Source organism: Pempheris klunzingeri, chromosome 16, assembly GCF_042242105.1.
Source record: "Pempheris klunzingeri isolate RE-2024b chromosome 16, fPemKlu1.hap1, whole genome shotgun sequence".
NCBI lineage: Eukaryota > Metazoa > Chordata > Actinopteri > Acropomatiformes > Pempheridae > Pempheris > Pempheris klunzingeri.
Genome location: NC_092027.1, coordinates 21,742,126 through 21,761,896, shown reverse-complemented (window position 1 = coordinate 21,761,896; position 19,771 = coordinate 21,742,126). Strand labels below are relative to the sequence as shown.

At 45.6% G+C, this 19,771-nt stretch overlaps 1 protein-coding gene across 3 annotated transcripts in view; it reads right to left on the bottom strand.

The window, feature by feature from the left end:
- The window catches only part of arid1ab (AT-rich interactive domain 1Ab), a 50,682-nt gene that overhangs the window by 17,446 nt on the left and 13,465 nt on the right, over positions 1 to 19,771 (bottom strand). For 2 of the 3 annotated variants that reach the window (XM_070847084.1, XM_070847086.1), the window contains exons 2-4: positions 13,883 to 14,104; positions 10,197 to 10,994; positions 9,268 to 9,384 (exon numbers count right to left, since the gene is read on the bottom strand). In XM_070847084.1, the coding sequence (XP_070703185.1) occupies positions 9,268 to 9,384; positions 10,197 to 10,994; positions 13,883 to 14,104 (1,137 nt within the window). The remainder of the gene's footprint in view (positions 1 to 9,267; positions 9,385 to 10,196; positions 10,995 to 13,882; positions 14,105 to 19,771) is intronic. The other variant, XM_070847085.1, reaches the window with a different exon arrangement.

The following is a 19,771-nucleotide window of genomic DNA, read 5'->3' as shown; positions in this document are numbered from 1 at the left end:
TGTCATTCTCAGACCTCAGGGTTTCACCAACCGCCTGTTGGCAGGCTTCCTTGTTCTCAGGCCTCCAGATGCTAAGCACAATATACAGGAGGGGGGAAAAAAAAAAGGAAAAAGAAGAAGCTCACTCACTCCAGACTTGCTTGCACACATGCTCACACATCCTCTATGGAGGGTGATAGCTGGGGAAGAGAGAGTAAGGGAGGGGGGCCGGTCAGTGGTAAAAAAAAAATGGCTGCATCTTAAGGGCTGCCATGGTTACTGTGATGCACGTGGTTGACACATTAGCACCGACACAGTCCCTCCCCCCTGTAGCTGCCATCCCTCTGTCTCTCTCTCTCTGTCTCTCTGTCTCGGCGGCCTCCCTGCGTGCCTGGCAGGGTCACGGTGCAGTCAGCTACTACAAAAAGAAGCAGCCCGTCATTGTTACAGGAAACGCAGACGCACCAAAGCCGTGTGTCCCCCCCCAATGCTCCTGCTCCACCGCCGCTTAAATTACACACTCCCACCTCTGGCCTTTTGCGCTGAGGAGGCCTGGGAGACACGCACGCACGGAGTGGACAAAAGCAAACCAGTGAAACCTTGATCTCCTCTGCCGTCTTTCCTGAGTCTGTGATGTTTATGTTGATATGCTGACGACCTCGTCAGTGAGAACACTTCAGCGCTGCACATTCACCACTCATTCAGGGCGAAGTGGGCTTTTGATAGCCGAACAGGGTCACCGGAAAAGTCATCTCTTCCTTTTTAAGCTTAAGATCAAGTAAAATTTTCTCTGCACATTTTCTAAAGAGGTTTCTCTTCTTTTTCTCGTGGCTCAGACTCCGAACGTGCTGACTTGACTTAACTGAGCCCAGAAGCATATTATCTCCCGACCACAATCACATCGCTTCTATCTGCACGTAGAGATGACAGATAGACTGCAGGCGCTCAGACAAAATAAAATTTGGTCTGTCTAGTCCACAAAACCCCCTGTAATGCCTCCATGCTGCATTACTATGGGATGACAACAGGAGTACAAGTGCTGAGCGAGAGGATGGACAGGTGGGTGTCTCCGACGCCTCAGCCACCTGCCCAGAAGGTCCCACCTGCATCCAGGGTGCGTGCCGAGCTACGGGGAGCTTTTGGGAAGTCCACCGAAGGCTTGGAGAGAGGCTGCTCGAGCCCCAGCTTGAAGTTTGCAGGGCTGAGCTCAACCATAAGGGGGCACTCCCATCCCACTATGAGGGAAGAACAGGAGAAAGGAGGAGAAGCAAGGCAGGCCCCTGCCTCATACAGCAGCAGCAGCCATTACAGGGTTTCACATACGGCACAGGCTGACGAGAAACTCTCTATATTCAGTTAAAACAACTCATAGGTGCACCACACAACTCTTAGCCAATCCACTCCATGATATTGGTATGAGCGCTTGGGCAGGCGGCTGAAAAAACACTCAGAGGCTGAAATTAACAAGTCTGAGATCTGTTGTTTCATTTCTCCAAGATGCAGGCAGACAACAAACGTTGATAGTGAACATGCCAGTAGGGTGACACAATGCTCAGGGCCTGGGAGCACCCTGCAGGGCTTAGATATCGTGTCTGGAGTATCAGTGCCACAGACACAATGTCTGCTAGCTCCACAGACGAGCTACTTCCAGCTCCCCAGAGATCACAATTACACTACTACTTTATCACCAGCAGCCACGTGGGAAGTATAATAACACGGACAAAACAGTGCAAGATGAAAGAGTGAACCAGCATAATTCTGAAACGCAGTCTCGTACTGCCAAGGCATAAAAAATACAATTCATTTGACACTGATCAATACTGTTCTGCTTTAACATTCTAGTGTGAGACAGGCTTGCAGTCAAAAAAGAAAATAAAGGCCAACTATGAATCTTAATCAATGAGTAGGGAGTTCTTTTTTAAACGCTCCACATTTGCCTAATTGAGCTTCTCTGTGGGGGTAACAAAAAAGGGGGTGTTCAAGGCACACAAACACTGCAGCAGGCTGTGTGTAGCTAACACAGAGTAGATGAAGGGAGGTGCTGAGGGGGAGGAGGTTGGGGGGGGGCGGTCTGATTGCTGTGAATAATGGGGAGATGGTGTGTGCGTGGGGGGCCTTTTGTAGAGATCACAATAGTAGCAGGGAGTCCCAGGGCAGCGCACAGATGCCCAAGTGAGGCAGGCAGCTGCCCAGCCCGAGGTGAGGGGTGCTGGGATACGTCGGGCGAGGGGGCTGAAGGGGCCTCGGGGGTGAAGCAAGGGGGGTTGGTTGGGTGGGAGGGTGGGTGGGGAGGCTCCAGACCCCTACAGCCAGTCTGCCTGGTCTACAGAGCAGCAATGCCCCTCCCTTCGTACTGTCACACACACACACACACACACACACACACACACACACACACATAGCGTGTCTAGAGGGCGCTACCAAAGCAACTGACACCACTGGTGAATTAACTGGGGAGGGAGGGGAAAAAAAAGTAATATAGGGGTTATTTCATAGAGTGAGAGTTAATTTCATTGTGAGGCTGGTTTCATCCATCCAGGCTCAGCAGCTTGTTCCAGCGAGAGCAGGAGAAAGCAGAGCACAGACAGTGCTGCAGTCAGCCACAGTCTTTGTGCTGCAAAACTAGCTCAGCCCAGCAGAAATGGAGGCAGAGGGGAGGGGCATGGGAGAGTGTGTGCGAGTGTGAGAGTGTGTGAGTGAGCGGAGAGCGCAAAAGGGAGAGGGAGAGTGCTCTGTGTGCGAGTGTGCGCAAGCTCACAAGAGCAAAACAGGGCTTGGGTTTTAGCAGGCTGAGAAACAATTCACTGAAGCAAATGCAAAACAACACACTTTGTCAGCAGATTGAATTTTCTCAAGTACATTAATTAAAAATCACATAGAGGAAAGAAAGGGGTGAGACAGAGAGGGAGCAGGGGAGAGAAACAGACGAGCTGAGCTGGTTGGTAGGGAGGGAGGGAGGGAGGGAGGGAGGGGGGGTGAGAGCGAGTGAGAGGCACCCTGGAATCTGAATAAGACATGTCCACACAGGAAGCAAAGGCCCCAGAATAGCAACAGGAAACTGGCCCCGGACTCTGAATACCGTCAGCGTCAGAGCCTCGCAAAACAAGGCTGCGCTGCACAGCGTTATGAAAGCTGATTTACTGAGAGAAGAGAGAGAGAGAGCGAGGAAGGGAAGGAGGAGGAGGGGAGGAGGGCGCAGGCGAGGGAAAGAGAAAACGAGAATTTAGACAGAAAGAGGAACGAGAGAGAGTGAAGTATATATATAAAAAAAAAAACTGAAAGAAAGAGAGAAATGCAGCTAAAAAAACAGAGTGTAATATTGAAACAGGCAGGGAGGGGGTTGGGCTGGGTAGGAGAGGAAAAAAGTGGGCCGGCCTTGTCAGGCTGATTGCTCCAGAGCTATGTCGCAAAAACAAGCTTAGCTGCAGGAGGAGAGCAGAGCTGGGCTGGGCTGAGCTGAACAGGGAATGGGGATTGCATGGGGTGGGTGGGGGGGTACTCGGAGTTGATCAGTACCAAGACTGGAAGATCCCCCAGATCCAGATCAGGAGGCTTGGCACATAACACTAAAGGTCATTACGGAGGGGAGGGAGGAGTGGGGGTCTGTTGTTGTGATGTGGGTGGTCCCTGAGCTTTGCAAATGCATTGGATAAGACTGAATTCATGCAAGGGTGGGGTCCTGATAGGCAGTGATGTAGTGATACATTTGAAGGTGGGAAAACTGGGACCAAACTAGGAGCTCCGGTTAACAAAGCAAGACCAGCAAATTGAGCTACGGAGAGAAAATTGAAATGCATGCTTATTATGATGAAAATATTCCAGTTATCTGTCACTTTAACTTGTGAATTTCAAGTAGGGCTTAATAAAAGTACTGAGTCTGCTCCATTAAACCGTTGTTAATAAGCAAAGCACTGTACATCTCTGACACAAGTAAAGTTGACAAAGTAAACCCCTAGTCCTTCCTTCAAGATAAAAGCACTCCAGATGAAGCCTCTTATTTGGAAAGGGAAGAGGGACGGGGGGATGGAGGACAGAGAAAAAACAAACTCAAGCATGAGTGTGTGACCAACATGTGACCTTCCTCTCAAGTCTGGAGCACTTTGAGACACATCAGAAAAGAGGAGCATCACAACTAGTGGGTGGGTCTGAGTGGGATTAGCCCCACGGTGCAGAGAGGGTGTACAAAAGACATGGGAGGGGACAAGGAGATTAAAAAAAAAAGAAAAAAGAGAGAGAGGGGGAGTGAGGTGGAAGGGAGGGAGGGAGGGAAGTTGGTGGTGGTCTGGTAGTTACTCTCATTCCCATGGGTGGACATGGAGAGGAAGTGTCACTTCCAGGAACCATGAAAGCCTGACAGTGACAGCAAAGACTGATCTGCTTCTGCTGGAGCCACAATGGAGAAGGTGGACTTTAGATTAGTTCCATCATACTAGGAGGGACAGTATAATCTATATACTACATCTTCCCTACACAAAGTCACTGATTTATTTGTAGAGAGGGCCATTCTGCATTAGGGCTGTTGATATTCAGCTAGCTTGGAAAATATTTCTTCAAAATGACCGAGATGGTCGGACAAAACAACCTGAGAAACTGAGAGTAAACATCCTGACTTTTTATCCTTTAGCATGAGTCAAGCTTGACCTACATTTCCCATGATGCAACTGTATAGCTATTTTCCATATAATATTCCAATAAACTCCCACATCGTTTTAACTCCAGTTTTTAGCACTAAAAATTTCAAGTCTCAAGCCCAAACTGGGAGTACCCTGATAATGTCACCACAACATCATCAGCGCCATTTTTTTTCTAACTTTTGAATGCTCCCTCCAGGGCCACAGGGCCACAATGCAGTTATGCAGCACTCCTCGTGAAGGGTACAATTGGTGGAGTGCCCCTTTAATCGGCAACCATGATTATTCATTAACGACCCAAGTCAATAATGTGACACATTTGATGGAGGAAAGTATAAAAAAAGAACTTCTTCCTCCCCCTCTTCTTAGATCTGAATTCATTCTGAAAATGAGAGTATTGGGATCAGGTCACAGGAATATTTTCACACTTTCCAGTTGCTTGTTGCAGTCGTTTTAGATTCTCATCAGCTACACGACTACACTGGAAAAACCTAAAGAGATTACCATGAAGATAACAAAAGTTCTGGGTAACCTACAGTGTAGTAAATACAACAGTTATACTGTGCATGTGTCCTGGAGCCAGGAACCAGCTCAACCTGCCCAACTAGTTCCACCATGGCCGCTTGTTTTCATTCCCCTCCCTCCTCCACAGGCCTTTTTCTCAGGCTGACTGTTGCTTTCCTACCTGCGCCTCCCAGCCGGCGCTGAGCCTCCCGTCCTCCTTTATTCCCACCTCAACGGCGGCCTAACAGACGCTGGGCTTTTTAGCACCTGGCTCAAACAGACCCATCTGTGCTCTGGATGAGGTGATGTCTGGCTGGCTCTGTGCGAAAGCTACTAAAGTAGCTAAAGTGGCTCTTACCCCTCAGCCGCTGTTGGATCGGGATTCAAACACGTTCTGAGGCAGATTAAAGCAAATGTGTCTGTACAAATCACTGATGCTTCTTACAAAACAAACACCTTTTTTTTCCCCATCAAAATTAAATCTGTAGATCTGTAATTTCTACCAAACATCATCTCAGGTGTATTTTACTTCAGAGAACATTCTTCTTTGTTTGACGATACAAGTTTATATAAGATTAGACTACCCAACTCTTCTTTTATAAGTAGTACTGATCGCTTACTCTGAATCAATCACAGGAATAACTGCATCTAATGTTTCCATCAATCCACCCTTTAATGAAAAAATTAAGTAACATAGAATATATGACACAAGTAGGCTAAACAATACGCTTTCTATGAGGCGCTTAGTTTTAGTGATGGGGATCATTTGAAATTTTTCATTAGCACTGTACGATGCAATACGATGCTTTTTTAATACCCTACCAAAGCATTAACTCAGTTTTAAAACAAAAAAAGTCCTATAATAACTGACTAATAGAATAGTCTAACGATACAAAGCCAGTTGAAAATCATCATTTAAGTGTAAATAAATGTTAACAACCGATCATTTTACAGTATGGGTAGTACATGCAAATAAACAATGTTTAACTTTCCGCCATGTTTCCTTTGCCCGCAGCTCCCCGCTCATTTGCCAGCTAAAGTCTGCTGGATGATGTCTATACTCTGCATGTCCGCAGTCAGAGGACGGTTTTGATAGTTTAAGGCTGGAATCAGACATTTCTGGCTACTTGTTTGAGCCAGAATACAAAGCAGAGAAATAACGGCTTACGTAGGAAGAAGAGGCCTCCCCAGGCGAGAGTCAAGCACTGCCATCCGGTGAGGGCAGCGCTGCAGTGCATTCTGGTTGTTGTAGGTTTTCTACCGATGATTAAAAGGGAATACCACGGCCCATTTTCTCCATTTTCTCTAGTCTTGTAGCACCAATTTCAAAAATATCTGCGCCTCTCTACAACATAAACAGCTCAGTCTCATGAAAAGACCATCATGCCAGGGGTACTTATTCAAGAATATGTAAATGAAAATGAATGAAAATCCAAGTCAGCCACATATTCTAAGGCTTTTCTGGGGCGTTTTTTGACATCCATCATGGAAGAGACAAACGTCCATCTTAACAAGCGTAACATTCTGCATTGACTCAGAGATACACGTGTGTGACTCACAAGTTTAGGCACTATACCCCCTCACTTTTTTGCTCTTGTGAGTCTATTTTTTGGACAGCTTGGTCAAGCAGAATTCCCACCAGCAACCGTTCAAATCACACACATGTAAACAGTGTCTGTGTGTTGTAAAGTTATCTATAAAGCTCAATCAAGGCCTCCAGTTCTTTCTGTGAGCTTTAGTACTGCATTATGGGTGTATAAGGATCAGGCTACACTAAAGGAGGACTGGTTCATGGGACATGTTGTTCGACCACACCGGAAGGCAAATTTCATAATATCTTTTGATACATTTTGCAAATAGCTGCATTTCAGTCTATCAGAGAAGTTTTTCTGCACTGTGCAGACAACTGCCAAGTCAGGGTGGCTATCAAACTAACTCCATCTCCAGGTTCGACAGACACCGCTGGTGCATATCTGCTCATTACACCTGTAGGAGTCAATTCAGCTGTTTTGACACAGGCTGTCAGGGCTGTAGGCTCAGCTAGCAGGGTCTAATCTGCACAGTGTCATGTGCACTCCACAGGGGTGCAGAGGGAGGAAGAGGAAGAGGACGAGGAGGAGAAAGGGGGATCAGTTAATCTCTACTTTAGCCAGACTAATGGCTCTCACAGCCAATCACAAAGCGCAGATAGGGAATCCCCGAGAAGTTGGAGGGAAATAAATAAAAATAGCCCGGCCTGGCCTGCTCGGCCAATGGCTGAGCCCACAGAGAGATGTATAAATAAATAAGAGAAATAAATAAAAGAGGAGGGAAACACATCCTGAGGGCATCCCCTACTGGCACAGACAGCACTGCCTCGCTTCCCTCCCTCCCTCCCTCTCAGCATCTCCCACTCCAACCAATCACTCACACTATTTGAAGTTATTTGCTTGCACTCCCTCAATCCCCCCCCCCCCAACTCCTCCCGACTCCGCTCTCTCACTTTCATTCTCTCTCATTAATGATCTCATTTCTCACTCTCCTTCCCTGAGGCCCAGAATGAGGTTAGCTCCGCAGTCTGACCTATAAACACTACCATAGAAACTGCAACGTGTTACAGCGAGACACCTCTTTAACAGGGAAGATGGGGGGGAGGAGGTGGGGAGGGAAGGGGGTTCTCTCACCTTTATCTTAGCCAGAGGGCTATCAGATGCCAGATTTGCTTCACTTTCAACAATCCCTTTTCTGGCAGAAATGCTTTTTTTGCCCTCACAGATTTTTTTCCCTAAGAAGTCAGTAGAAACCTGCACTGCTTGAACACACTTTACTCACTCACGGCATCAGCTTGTTTGCTGTATTCTGTACTGTGTGTATGTGGAGGTCAGAGGTGGCAGAGATAGGGTCCGAATTCAAAAGATGGCAATAAGGATGCACATTTTCACTCGTTACATCTGCCTCCAACGTGTGAAAGATCAGGTCACATAACTATCATTAATATCCAAATATTGGGTGTAAAACATTCCTCTATGACAACTGGGAAAAAGTTTTCGCGTTAGAAGACTTCAGTATCTCCAAACATGCCAGTAATGCAGCAGGCATGTCAAGAGAAAGCAGTAAACAAACTGAGAATCCACCAGTGTCAGCAGTCCAAAGTACTGAGTATTGACCCTCCTCTAGTAAAGTATGAGCTACCCACATTAGTTCTTGCACTGAGGAAGCATACAATGTCCATCACACTGCTCTGAAAATATTGGTGCAGCTGAACTCAAATTTGATTGTGCCCTGGGTCCAAAAATGTTTATCCCACATTTCTCTGTATTTTCCTCACTTGGAGGGGGGGGGGGGGTCACACTAGAAACTTTGGTTTATGACTGTGCTTGTGACGGGTGGCAGACAGCAAAAGGTGGAAACCGTTAGTGATTTGATTTAAAGAGATTCTTTTATGAATATTTTTTTCCATCCACCCCTGTTGTCCTTTCACACCATTGTTGTGCTTTTTCTGTTATTAAAGACAGCGACCTTCATCAAAAGCATTTAGTTTCACCTACAGTTAGGTTTCACATCGCATTCAGAGCTCCTACTTCTTTTCCGACGTCAAACTCAAGCACTTTAAGTCTTTTTTTCAGGCTTTCCCAGCACCACACAGCTGTGGTGAATTACATATATTCAAATGAATTGGGCTCCCTTTATCTTTTTAATATAAAAAGTGAATTGTTCAGTCAGATAGCGAATTATTATATTACGGTTACTCAAAACCCAAGCACTTTTAAAACCTCGAAAATGTCACATTAAAAATCAAGCATTTTCAAGGATTTCCACCACCTGTGAACTGTGAGCATTTCAGTGGAGTGGACTAAAAATGCTGCCCCTACTCCTATTTTTTCAATCAAGAAAATCAGTTTTGAATTGAAGATTGTGAGATTCCCACTCTTGCCAGCTTAGTGGTCCATCACTGTAGCTGGACTGGCATGGGAATGAGTGCTTTGCTTACATACATAGCAACATACTCAGATATATCTGGTTGTAAATGTGTCTGCTTTAGTGGGATTTTTGACATTGTCTGGGCGTTATAAAATGGAAATATTAACAGCGTAAACTCTGGAGGTGGTTGGGGGAGGAAACCCAGCTACAATTAGCACAAGTCGGATGTTAAATGACAAGAGGCAGGGCTCACCGGCAGACTGGATGGCCGGGCCTGCATGCTGTCTTCCTGACTGCTCTTGTTGGAAGCCATGGGCTGGTTGGAAGGAGGAGCGCTGGACTGGGAACTAAAGGAATCCTGGGAGAGTTCCTGATTATGGGAACAAGAGGGAGATGATACAATGGATTCCACACTTTAAAAAAAAAAAAAAAAAGAAAATCCCAAAAGCGTCTTGTTCCTGCTTATTATCTTTTGCGATGCACAGCAATTCTAGCACTGACACATAGATACAAATAACAGAGCACTACTGGGCATGAGCAGCTGTGACCTGAACACTTACTGTATGGCATGTCTGTGTCTCAGTAGGACAGACATGGCACAGGAAAAGACTTTGCCTACTTTACAGCCCTTTGGACCAGTAGCTGACTTGTGGTTTCATTTTACTTTAGCATTTTTCTACCTAACTACCTAAACTGAACAACAAAGCTTCGCTCCCGTGTAATGTAGGAGTTTTTGTGTTGTGTTCTAAATCCTACTGTTCTTACTGCTCATTTAAAAGACGGGAGCCTCATTAATTAAGTAAATGATTAAACTTTAATTAAGCTACAAGTTAGCCTGATGGCTTATATCAAAGGTTTGTTCAAAACCTCCAATGACTGCTTCACAGTTAAAGCCCTCCAGATAGATAATCAACTCGTTTTTTGATCCGTTATGTTGTGGAAAACTGTCTGTTGCACAGTCAAAAACATCCAAAAAGGCATGAAACACAGAGGGACTGGAAAGTGTTTACTGTGAAACAGGAGGAGGAACCTGCGGACTGTATCGATACAGCACCGGTAAACAGCAAACGTAAAGCACAAGTCAGTTCAGAAATCTCCTCCTGCAACCAGTAACACAGACGGGCCGACACGGCACAGCACATTATAGCTAACGTGTGCTAGCAGAGTTCTGAGTGTTATTACCTGTGGAGGAGGTGGGAACCTCTGATATGGTGACTGTTGCTGCTGCTGCTGCTGCTGTTGTTGTTGTTGTTGTTGTTGTTGTTGTTGTTGTTGTTGCTGCTGCTGTTGTTGCTGCTGCTGTTGTTGCTGCTGTTGTTGTTGTTGTTGTTGCTGCTGTTGTTGTTGTTGCAGGGGGGGTGTCTGAGAGTAAGGGGATGGTTGTCCCTGCTGACCATGACCTGGAGGTTGCTGGGATTGAGGAGGTGGACCTCCTGGTTGTTGCGCTTGCTGCTGCTGCTGCTGCGGCTGCTGCGGCTGCTGTTGTTGTGGGGGCCCTTGCTGCTGCTGCTGCTGCTGCTGCTGCTGCTGCTGCTGCTGCTGCTGCTGCTGCTGCTGCTGCGGTGTTTGCTGCTGAGGCGGCTGCCCTGGTCCGGGGGCCTGTGGGTAGCCAGGCTGGCCTTGAGGGCCCTGCTGACTTTGAGGACCTGGTCCCTGCTGCTGTTGAGGCTGCTGCTGCTGGGGAGGGACATAAGGTGGCTGTCCAGGCTGAGACTGTGGGGGCTGGCTGTACGGAGGCTGACCTGGAGCAGGGCCGTGGGGACCTTGGGATTGTTGGTAGGGGGGTCCAGACTGCCCGTGTTGGCCAGGAGGCTGCGTAGGGTGGCCCTGCTGGGGGTAGGGAGTTCCAGAGCTGCCCTGGGGTTGGCCAGTGTACGGAGGCTGCTGTTGGCCCGGGTGAGAGGGGGGGCCGTGCTGACCATAGTAGCCCTGGCTTTGCTGGCCGTAGCCACCCGGTCCCTGTTGTCCATAAGCTGACATCTAAACGTGACAAAAAGAAAGATTGGTCACAAGGATCAACAACAGTTCACCTTAAAAACGGGAAGAACACTTATGTGAGTAAATATAGCCCAGCTCAGTTGAATAGCCTGTGAACACAAACAGCTTTCTTCAGCTGAACTACTTTTTTACTACAGGTTTATTATCCTGAGCCCCTCTGTAGAATATCAATCATTTCCCTGACTACAATCTGAGCACTGATAGAATCCTTTCTAACGCTATAAAAATAACAAAAACATCCACAGTCGCCGCTTTGATTCCTCTACCATTCATTCTCAGCAGAGTAATCAGGGCATCTCTTCATCTTACTTTCAGATTAAAAGGGAAAGACAAGTTTTCTCTGTGTCTGTTAGAGACGAGTGCGTCCCTCGCTATAAACTGATCAGTCAAAGCGCACAAGAAAAACCATCTAAGTGCAGGAATTCAGCCGTGTATCGCTTTAAATAACTGCCGTGAAAATAAAAATTGAGTTTTGACTTCATCTCCTTGAACTTCAATATGAGGCTTTTCATATTCTACCCGACCCTGCACGCGGAAAGCCTTTCAATACAACGTTTTCGTTTCATTACCCTCAAGGAGCATAGAAGGAGAAAACCCTGACCTTGTGAGGAAACACAGCAATAAAAGAGGAGAATAGAAAAAAATGTGTTGTTTTGGGAGGATTCTCAGCTACTAAGAGATAGTAAAGAATTGCCACACATTTAAAACAACATGAAGTGGCTGTATTGTATCTGTCTGACAAAAGGAGGGAAGCCGTTTTCTTCTCTGCAGGGCACTTCTCGAGTCCACGGTCAGACACCAGGCAGGCCAGTATGAGATAATCACACCGCACAATGGGCACAAGACCATAGACAGCGGACATGGAAGAAAAGGCTTCACTCTACGGGATTCTCTGCATGCATTTCTCTGTTAAGATGGACTGCCTGACTGCGAGAGTTCAAGAAGGGTCTAATTCCTAGCTATGAGTAAGTAGCTACGGCAAACTGGATGTTTGCTGTTTTCAATTGGACGACGCTGTCAGGAAGTTCTGCCCACTGTGCCTGTACACACAACACGAATTCCCCCCCCAAATTCTGCTTTCGAGCATGAAAATAAAGCAGACTGAAAAAAAACGATGGATTGCTCTCTTTCGGTCTGTTCCTAAAAGAGCTTTTTTCCCCCCTTCAGTCCATTTTTGTACACAGTTTTTGGCTCTCCAATTACTTTCGCTGGTCTTGCTGGTCGAATCATCTATGATCAATAGAGGGTGGAATCCTTGGGACTCCTATGATTTGAATGGAAAAAAAAGAGGCGTACTATTTTCAGGCTTTTACACACACAAGATACCTTGAAAAGAAATGGATCAACAACTTGGAAATAGGCTTATGTGCTTTGTTGCATAGGGGTAAGATGGGGAGAGCATTACCTCTTTCATGCCTGCCTGCTAAATAGGAAACTGCTGCGAAGTTAGCTTAGCTTATCCTAGCATAAGAACTGAGAGCAGAGGAAAAAAATAAGCCTGGATCTGTCTGAAAGTACCAAAATATATCTTTTGTATTTAATCAGCACAATAAATGTGTAAAAAAAAAAAAAGTGTGGTTTTATGGGGGGTTATATGCAGGATGTGCCAGGTTAGCCGTGTGTTCATACCACACTCAGCTGAGTCTGGTATGGGCTTTCTCTTCCATTTCTCGGCAAGAAACGAATAAGCATCTTTCCCAAAATGTCTGTTTCTTTAAGTAGAGCTACATCCACCAGCTCCACCTCGACCTAATAGGATAATGCACCCTACCTTATCAGACTGGACTGATTACACCCTAATGTATCTGGATCATGACTACTCACTAGGAACAAGTAACTGTCTGAACTCCAGCAAACGTCCCCACACCGGACGTTTGATGTGTCTGCTCCATGAGGTCAATTTTGCTGCTGCTGCCTACAACTGGAGCTGCCATTTCCAACATTCCTGTAACAGTAAGTCACAGACCAAAATAAACGCTCTGCTGCCTCAACTAAAAGCAGTGTAGAAAACTTATTAACTTGTGGTCCGGACTTCAAACCATGCTCTGCTCCATGACTAAATACCACAGACACTCAAAGTGTCCCTTTTAAATGTCCTCCCCTCGGGCAGGAGGTCTTTCATTTTTAATAACTTATTGGTTTCACCTGGTTTGGACTTTTTACTAACACCACTGATGTGGCTTGGGCCTGGTGATGCAAGCCTCTGCCCATCATTTTCTCAGCTAACCCAGCAGCGCTACAGGCTGTGGTGGCGGTCTGGAACTTCTTTTCAAAAACACCCCGTCAACATTGGGCAACATTCCTTATTGAAGTGGGCAAGACAAACCCCATTTACTGATTTTTGTAATATGCTGCTCTTCCAACCCCAACAGCAGTCTCTTATCCGGGTTCACATCCTCTCATCACACGATGCAGTGACATAATATTTGGTGATTTCAACACTCATGTTGATGATTGTTCAGATTGGTTTGACTTTGGCTTTTTGAACATGACACAATCTTTTAACCTTGGCATACATGTCTATTGACCCAGACATAACCCTGGTCACATGCTGCACTTTGAACTTGGCTCCATTTTGAAGATGTCCACATCTCTTATTAGAAATGCATTCTTTTAAATAGTGATTCTATTTAAAATAAGCTTGTTCGTGTTTTTAAAGGAACGTTAGCAAAGTTCACAGATTTTGTGTGTTTAGTGTAAACCTACATAAACACAATGACGGTACTGCAGAAAGTTTCAAATTGAAATCTGTGGAATGAAACTTGGGATTGAAGGCTTTGGGGAGAAATGTCTTCAATCGTGAAGGCCTTTAACGTCAAAGACAGGTGGTGCAACATTACAATGAAGATGCAGGGAAGTCAATTACTGACCTGCTGTCCATACTGCATGCCGCCCATAGTGCCAGGTGTCCGGCTCTGCATCCCCATGGGGTACCTCTGAGGGCCCGGAGGTCCGTAGGCCTGTCCTGGGTAAGAGCCGCCCTGCTGGGGTCCAGGCGCTGTAGGAGGCCCTTGCTGCTGCTGGGAGTAGGGGTTGGGTCCTCCATATGGCTGGCCACGCATCTTCCCTACCTGGTCCATGGGGCTTGGAGGCTGGAGGGCACGCAGAGAAAACCAATGTTTTAGCGAGGTGAAACAGTGAATGGACAGACTGGGAGTCCCGGCATTAAAACTGTCTGGAAAAGCTTTAACTCTAGAGATGATTGTCTGTCACTCCTTCATGGTATGGGGGTTGGTCGTTATGGTGCGTCTACTCCCCGTTACACTGCGCAGTCACACACCCATACAAGCTATAACAAGCTTTTTTATGATGAAACTGATGGGATATTGTTTGGAATCCAGGGATGTGACAGGAAAGGATGAGAAAATGCAATCCAGTTCAAAAATAGCCAGAGTTATTTTGGAACCTTTTTAGTGGGTTTTCTTGAAAAAGCATTACTCAGCAATGAACACAAATGAGAACTCCATCGTTGTAATGTGTCGCGCAAGCATCATCTCATAAACCGGTCACAGTATAATCAAGCAAATATAGAACAAAAAGCAGAAGGGGGAGGGAAAAACAGTAGTGGATTTACTTTCCTACTAGAAAGGGAAAAAATTGGCCATGAATGAATGAATGAGCCCACTATATCCGCCAGGAGCGTTTCCCTGCCCAGGAGATCATTGTGCCAGTGGGTGGATACTGTTACAGTGGAGACGTCGGGGAGGGTTTCTATGAAAATAAGCTTTAAGGAAGTGGAAGTGTCTGCGGTGGCTGGAGCTCGGCCCACCCCTCAGCTGGAGCCATGTCAGGACGTAGGCCTGGGCGGTGTGTGGTGGTGGTGTTAGGGGCTGACCTTGGCCGGCTTGGACTCGGGGAGATCCACATGGCCCAGGCAGGCAATGTTGCTGGGCCAGACGGCCTTTTTGGCTGGAGAGCCGGTGAGGGAAACGAAGAGCAGAGGAGGAAGAGAAGGGGGGCTCGTAATGAGGTAGCCTCGCCTGTCAACAGCTGGAGCCAAGGTCATAAAGTGTCTGATGCCGTCTGTGTACATAAGAGATGAGCTTGGTGGAATCCCCCCAAACACAACACTCCTCCAGCGTAACAAAAAATAAATACAAATAAAAAATGGAATTCCATTGCACTATAATGAAATGGTTATCCCCCTCAAAAAAAAAAAGAAAACAAAACTCACACCAGGGCTGCGTGGGTATCTGCCTGGTTGGCACAATCCAATGCCATCAACTCATCCCGCCACTGGCAGCCCGTGTGTTCCCATCAAACCCACCGCAGCAACATCTGAAAGTACGAGCCACAATGGTGGCTTTGAAGTAGCAACACCTCCTGGCCTGCTGACCTCGGGCAGCAGACACAAAGCTTTCATTGCTTCCCACGGTTATTAATCTGTGTGTGTGTGTTTTTTTTTCCTCCCCCAAAAACCTCTTTTCCTTGGTTAAGGGAGACAACCACCGGGGCTATTTATAGCCAGCGAGACGGAGAGGGCAGTCTGCCGAAAATGTAACAGGTCCCAGCTGCACTGCTGTTTGAACCTGGGCCAGGCCTTGCTCTTCCTGGGCTTTAATAAAGCAGCAGGCTTTGGCACTCTATGAATGACAGTGCTGCAATGAGAAAGACGAGGTCGGGTGGGGGGTGGCTCAGCAGGAGGACTGATGTGTGTGTGAAAATATATGTGTGCGTGTGTATGAGGAGGGGGGGGGGGGGGTCTGAGCGGTCAACAGACAGTATCCAAGATAACATATTCCATTCCAGGTTTTCCCTCTAGCCTCCCCCAGGCCACACTCTCCTGAGCTCCTCCAGGTTCAGGAGAGTATGCATGTGTGTGTGTGTATTATGTTGTGTGTTATGTTGTGTGTCTGGAGGAACGGAAGAGGGGGGGGTGTTACTACGCTCCCCTGGGTCATTACAGACCGTACCTTGGGGGGGAAGAGGTAACAGGCCCCGGTAGACGCTCTCCTCTGACCTCTAATGCACTTTTAACCCCAGTCTGCAGGAAAGGACACCATAGCCCCCCCCACCTGACCTCATGCCATGATGGGACTCCGCACAACACACTGCTCAGCGTAAAGGTGACTGGTGGAAAGGACTGAAGTGGACACCACCTTGTTGCTGGCTCTCAATGCGTTTCGGGTGTATTTGTCCGGTTATGGCAAACACCACAAGAACTCTTCCCATTTCTTTCACTGGACAGAAACGTGCTACATCTCGTTCCTAATGAGCTGATTAAGCGGTAAAGTGTGCCACTGAGGCCTGAACCCCCCCTAAATCCTCCAATCCACATGACAAATGACTTGTATGCTAACACACTACAGAGCAGCAACACTAAAGGTAAAATCTATTTCTCATTTAGACAAATCTCCCAGTGATGACCGGGCCATAAAACAATCAACCCTTTTCCTCGCCAATTTCAGTCGATATTGTGCTGGCGGTGCGAAGGCTTCTACACCAGCTTGTGAACCCACTTTTCCATTAAGAAGCCTGACAGCTCAGGGCCCCGGCTCAGCAGGGAGAGAGCTGGAAAAGTACAGCTCGACTACAATCAGGGTTTCCAGCTCCCTGAGCCACGTGGAGAATCAGTGCCGACGTTCCCAAAACAAAACACTTGTGTGTGTGTGTGTGTGTGTGTGTGTGTGTGTGTGTGTGTGTGTGTGTGTGTGTGTGTGTGTGTGTGTGTCTCTTTCTCTCTCTCATGTCTCATTCAACAACCACTCTGCACAGAGAGATAGTGCTCATTTGACCAGGTGATCAGATAGCAAAGATAAGCGTGTGCTGTGCTGACGAGTGTTAGACCAACCTACTTACAGACATCACCAGTATACTGTTTACCAACTACTCAAGTTGGTAAACAAGACAATCTGATGCCAGTTTTCACAGAATTTGGCAATTTTCATGCTAAAACTATTAAACAAATTGTTCTTACTATTCAAAATGATCAAAATCTTTTGGGTGGGTTAAAAGGATAATACCAGTTTATGAAAACCTGGGACTTATTGTCATACAGAACTGCAACAATTAGCCAATATACAGAAAATTAAGACATATTTTGATGAGTGATCAACTGCTTAACTAATTTATCAAGCAAGCATGGTAAGCTCCCCAGCTCCAAATTTTCAAAAATCATTTTCAAAATAATCATTAGCTGCAAGCCTTATTTTCATCATTTTGGCCACCCTACCAATCTCATCAGTATCACCAATGGTGCTCACCGAAGCCAATGATAAATATTGTTGCAATAAAGAGGAGTTATCCTTTAGGCCAAAGTCATGCCTGCTTCATCATTTCTAAAACATAAATGTGGAATAAGTACAGTATTCAATAAAATGCCAATATGTGCTCAACAAATGGCTGGGACTCCTGAGCCATGCTTAATAGTGTAACAACTTTCTTAACATGATGTAATGGCTGTGAAAGTATGTGGTCTGCAGCCTGGTATAAATCCGGGGGAATCTAGGATGTTAAACCTGCTCAGTATGTCTTGTTTTTTACTTCACGACCTCCTTCGATCATGTTAACACATCTGTTCGCGGCACGCTGGGATATAGCTGAGGCCAGTCTACTGCTCGGGCCTTCATTGATCTGTTTACCAGCATTTTCCTCACATTGCTTAAGTTGTTCACATCTGACACACCATTATACATCCTCCACGATCCCAGAGAGCTTTGGCTGAGGCCTTTGTGAGAGTGCGTGTGTGTTCTAAACAACCTCCACTGCATCTTGTGTAGAGGTCAGGGCCTGCCACAGAAGGCTCTGTTCCTCTTTCTCTTAGTTATAGAATGAGTGGCTCTACAGAAGGGCGACAACAAGGCTGGAGCACAGCTGCTGCTGAGAAAAGACCTTGAGCGTCTGAATTTATTTTCCCACATTTTAGAGTTTGAGTTCAATCATAACCAATAAAACTACGAGGCTTTTGCAAGGCTGAGAATGCCAAAACAACAGAAGCGATGAGGCGCATATGCTTATTCCTTTTTGGGTGATCAGAAATGAGAACATATTTTTAAAAAAAAAAGGTGAATTAACGTGCAAGTGAATGTTTAACATTGTGAATACAAAGAATCTGAATGTTTTCCCACACTGGCAAAACTGTCAATAAAATGGTCACATTGGTTATTTGCTAGCTTGGTTGATCATTATTCAGAGTCCAGCACAGAAAGTGATTTGTTTCTGATGCATCAGAGGAAAATGTCTCAGGCTGGAGGCGGTGAGGGCAAGATAGACACAGTGAAAGGATGATAAGGCATGCAACACTAGTGGAGTGTGAGTCTGAGTCCTTGTGCTTGGAAACATTACCGACAACAATGCAGGTCTGACACCGTGAGCTGCCAACTGGTCAAATTTGGCTTTGGAATTTGATCTTACAGGTAATCTTCACTTGAAAATTTCTCATGATAGTTGTCAAATTATTTTCTCATCGTCGCTCTTTCTGCAATCAGAGCAAGTCATCATCATCATCATCATCATCATCATCATCGCACTGTGCACGATGAAGCCATCCTATGTATTACACCAATGTTGGCCTCCCATGATGCATCATGTAAACTATTTTACTGCATGATAGTTTGGTTGCTAGTGACCAATCACAATCATTCCCAGAGCGACTGATTGGTTTAGCATGCTAACACAGACCAAGCTAAGAAGCACCAGAAGTTTCCATCCAACATTAAAGCGGCACCATGTACTACAGCCTTACCTGGTCTGGTGTGACCAATAGCTTAAAACGGGCGAATGTTAGAAATCTTTTGATATAAATTGCTGTCTGACATTACTAAATCAGTTTGCAGATATTATGACCACCCTCTGTTGTGGGCAGACAAAAGAGGACAGTACAAGTATCGGAAATTACTACGTCTGTGATTTGGGGGTAGTTTGGTTAAAAAAATATGATACGGGACAAAAACAGATACTCCTATTACCTGTGTAAATTAAAAGCTACCGGTAAATTGGTGCTCCGTTTTATTCAGTGTATACTGCAAAACATCATATTGCATATGCAGTGTAATTTGTCCACTTTATTATACAGCCCCAAATCAGAATATCAATATTACTTTTCTTTTGAATACCATCATGAAATCTATGTCATAAAAAAGATGTAGGATTATGATGTGTAGGGAGATTCCCCGATACACACACACACGCACACACACACACACACACAGAGACCAGAGAGCAGGTGAAAAAGCTTTGCAGCAACCCACTCATTGGTTTCTAAACAGTCTGAGCTGAAAGGCTGATTTTCATTCCAAAAGGTCAATGGTATATTTTGAAAGGTATAAGGTAGCTACATCATTCAGGTTCCAAAATGTTGATTCCAAGTACTGTGTTTTGTGCCAATATTTGCCTTCTTATTTTGGCCACACATCTTAAGCAGACCATACATGAAAAATAGTCTGAATTTTGAAATTATGAAACAGATTTCAGAGGTAGGTTGCTAAAAGTCTTCTTTGAACCCAAAATATTACTAGAAATATAAATCAGTTTAGGGTTAACTGGCCCTTTGTTAAAATCTGATTTCACTAAAAGCCAAAAATATTCTTTAAAAAAAAATATATATTCCTGCTCCACACAACTTAAAGATTTCTAACAAACTTTCCACATGTAGCAACAAAACAAACAAGCATTCACAGTGGATGGCAGTTCTGCTCGCAACACTGCACTGTCTCTCTTTTCTGCTCAGTCATCTAATCAATTTCTGGAGGAAAACTCTTCCCCTCCCTTTTTTTTCCCTTTCTTCCATAAAAAAAATAAATAAATAACCGCAATTAGCA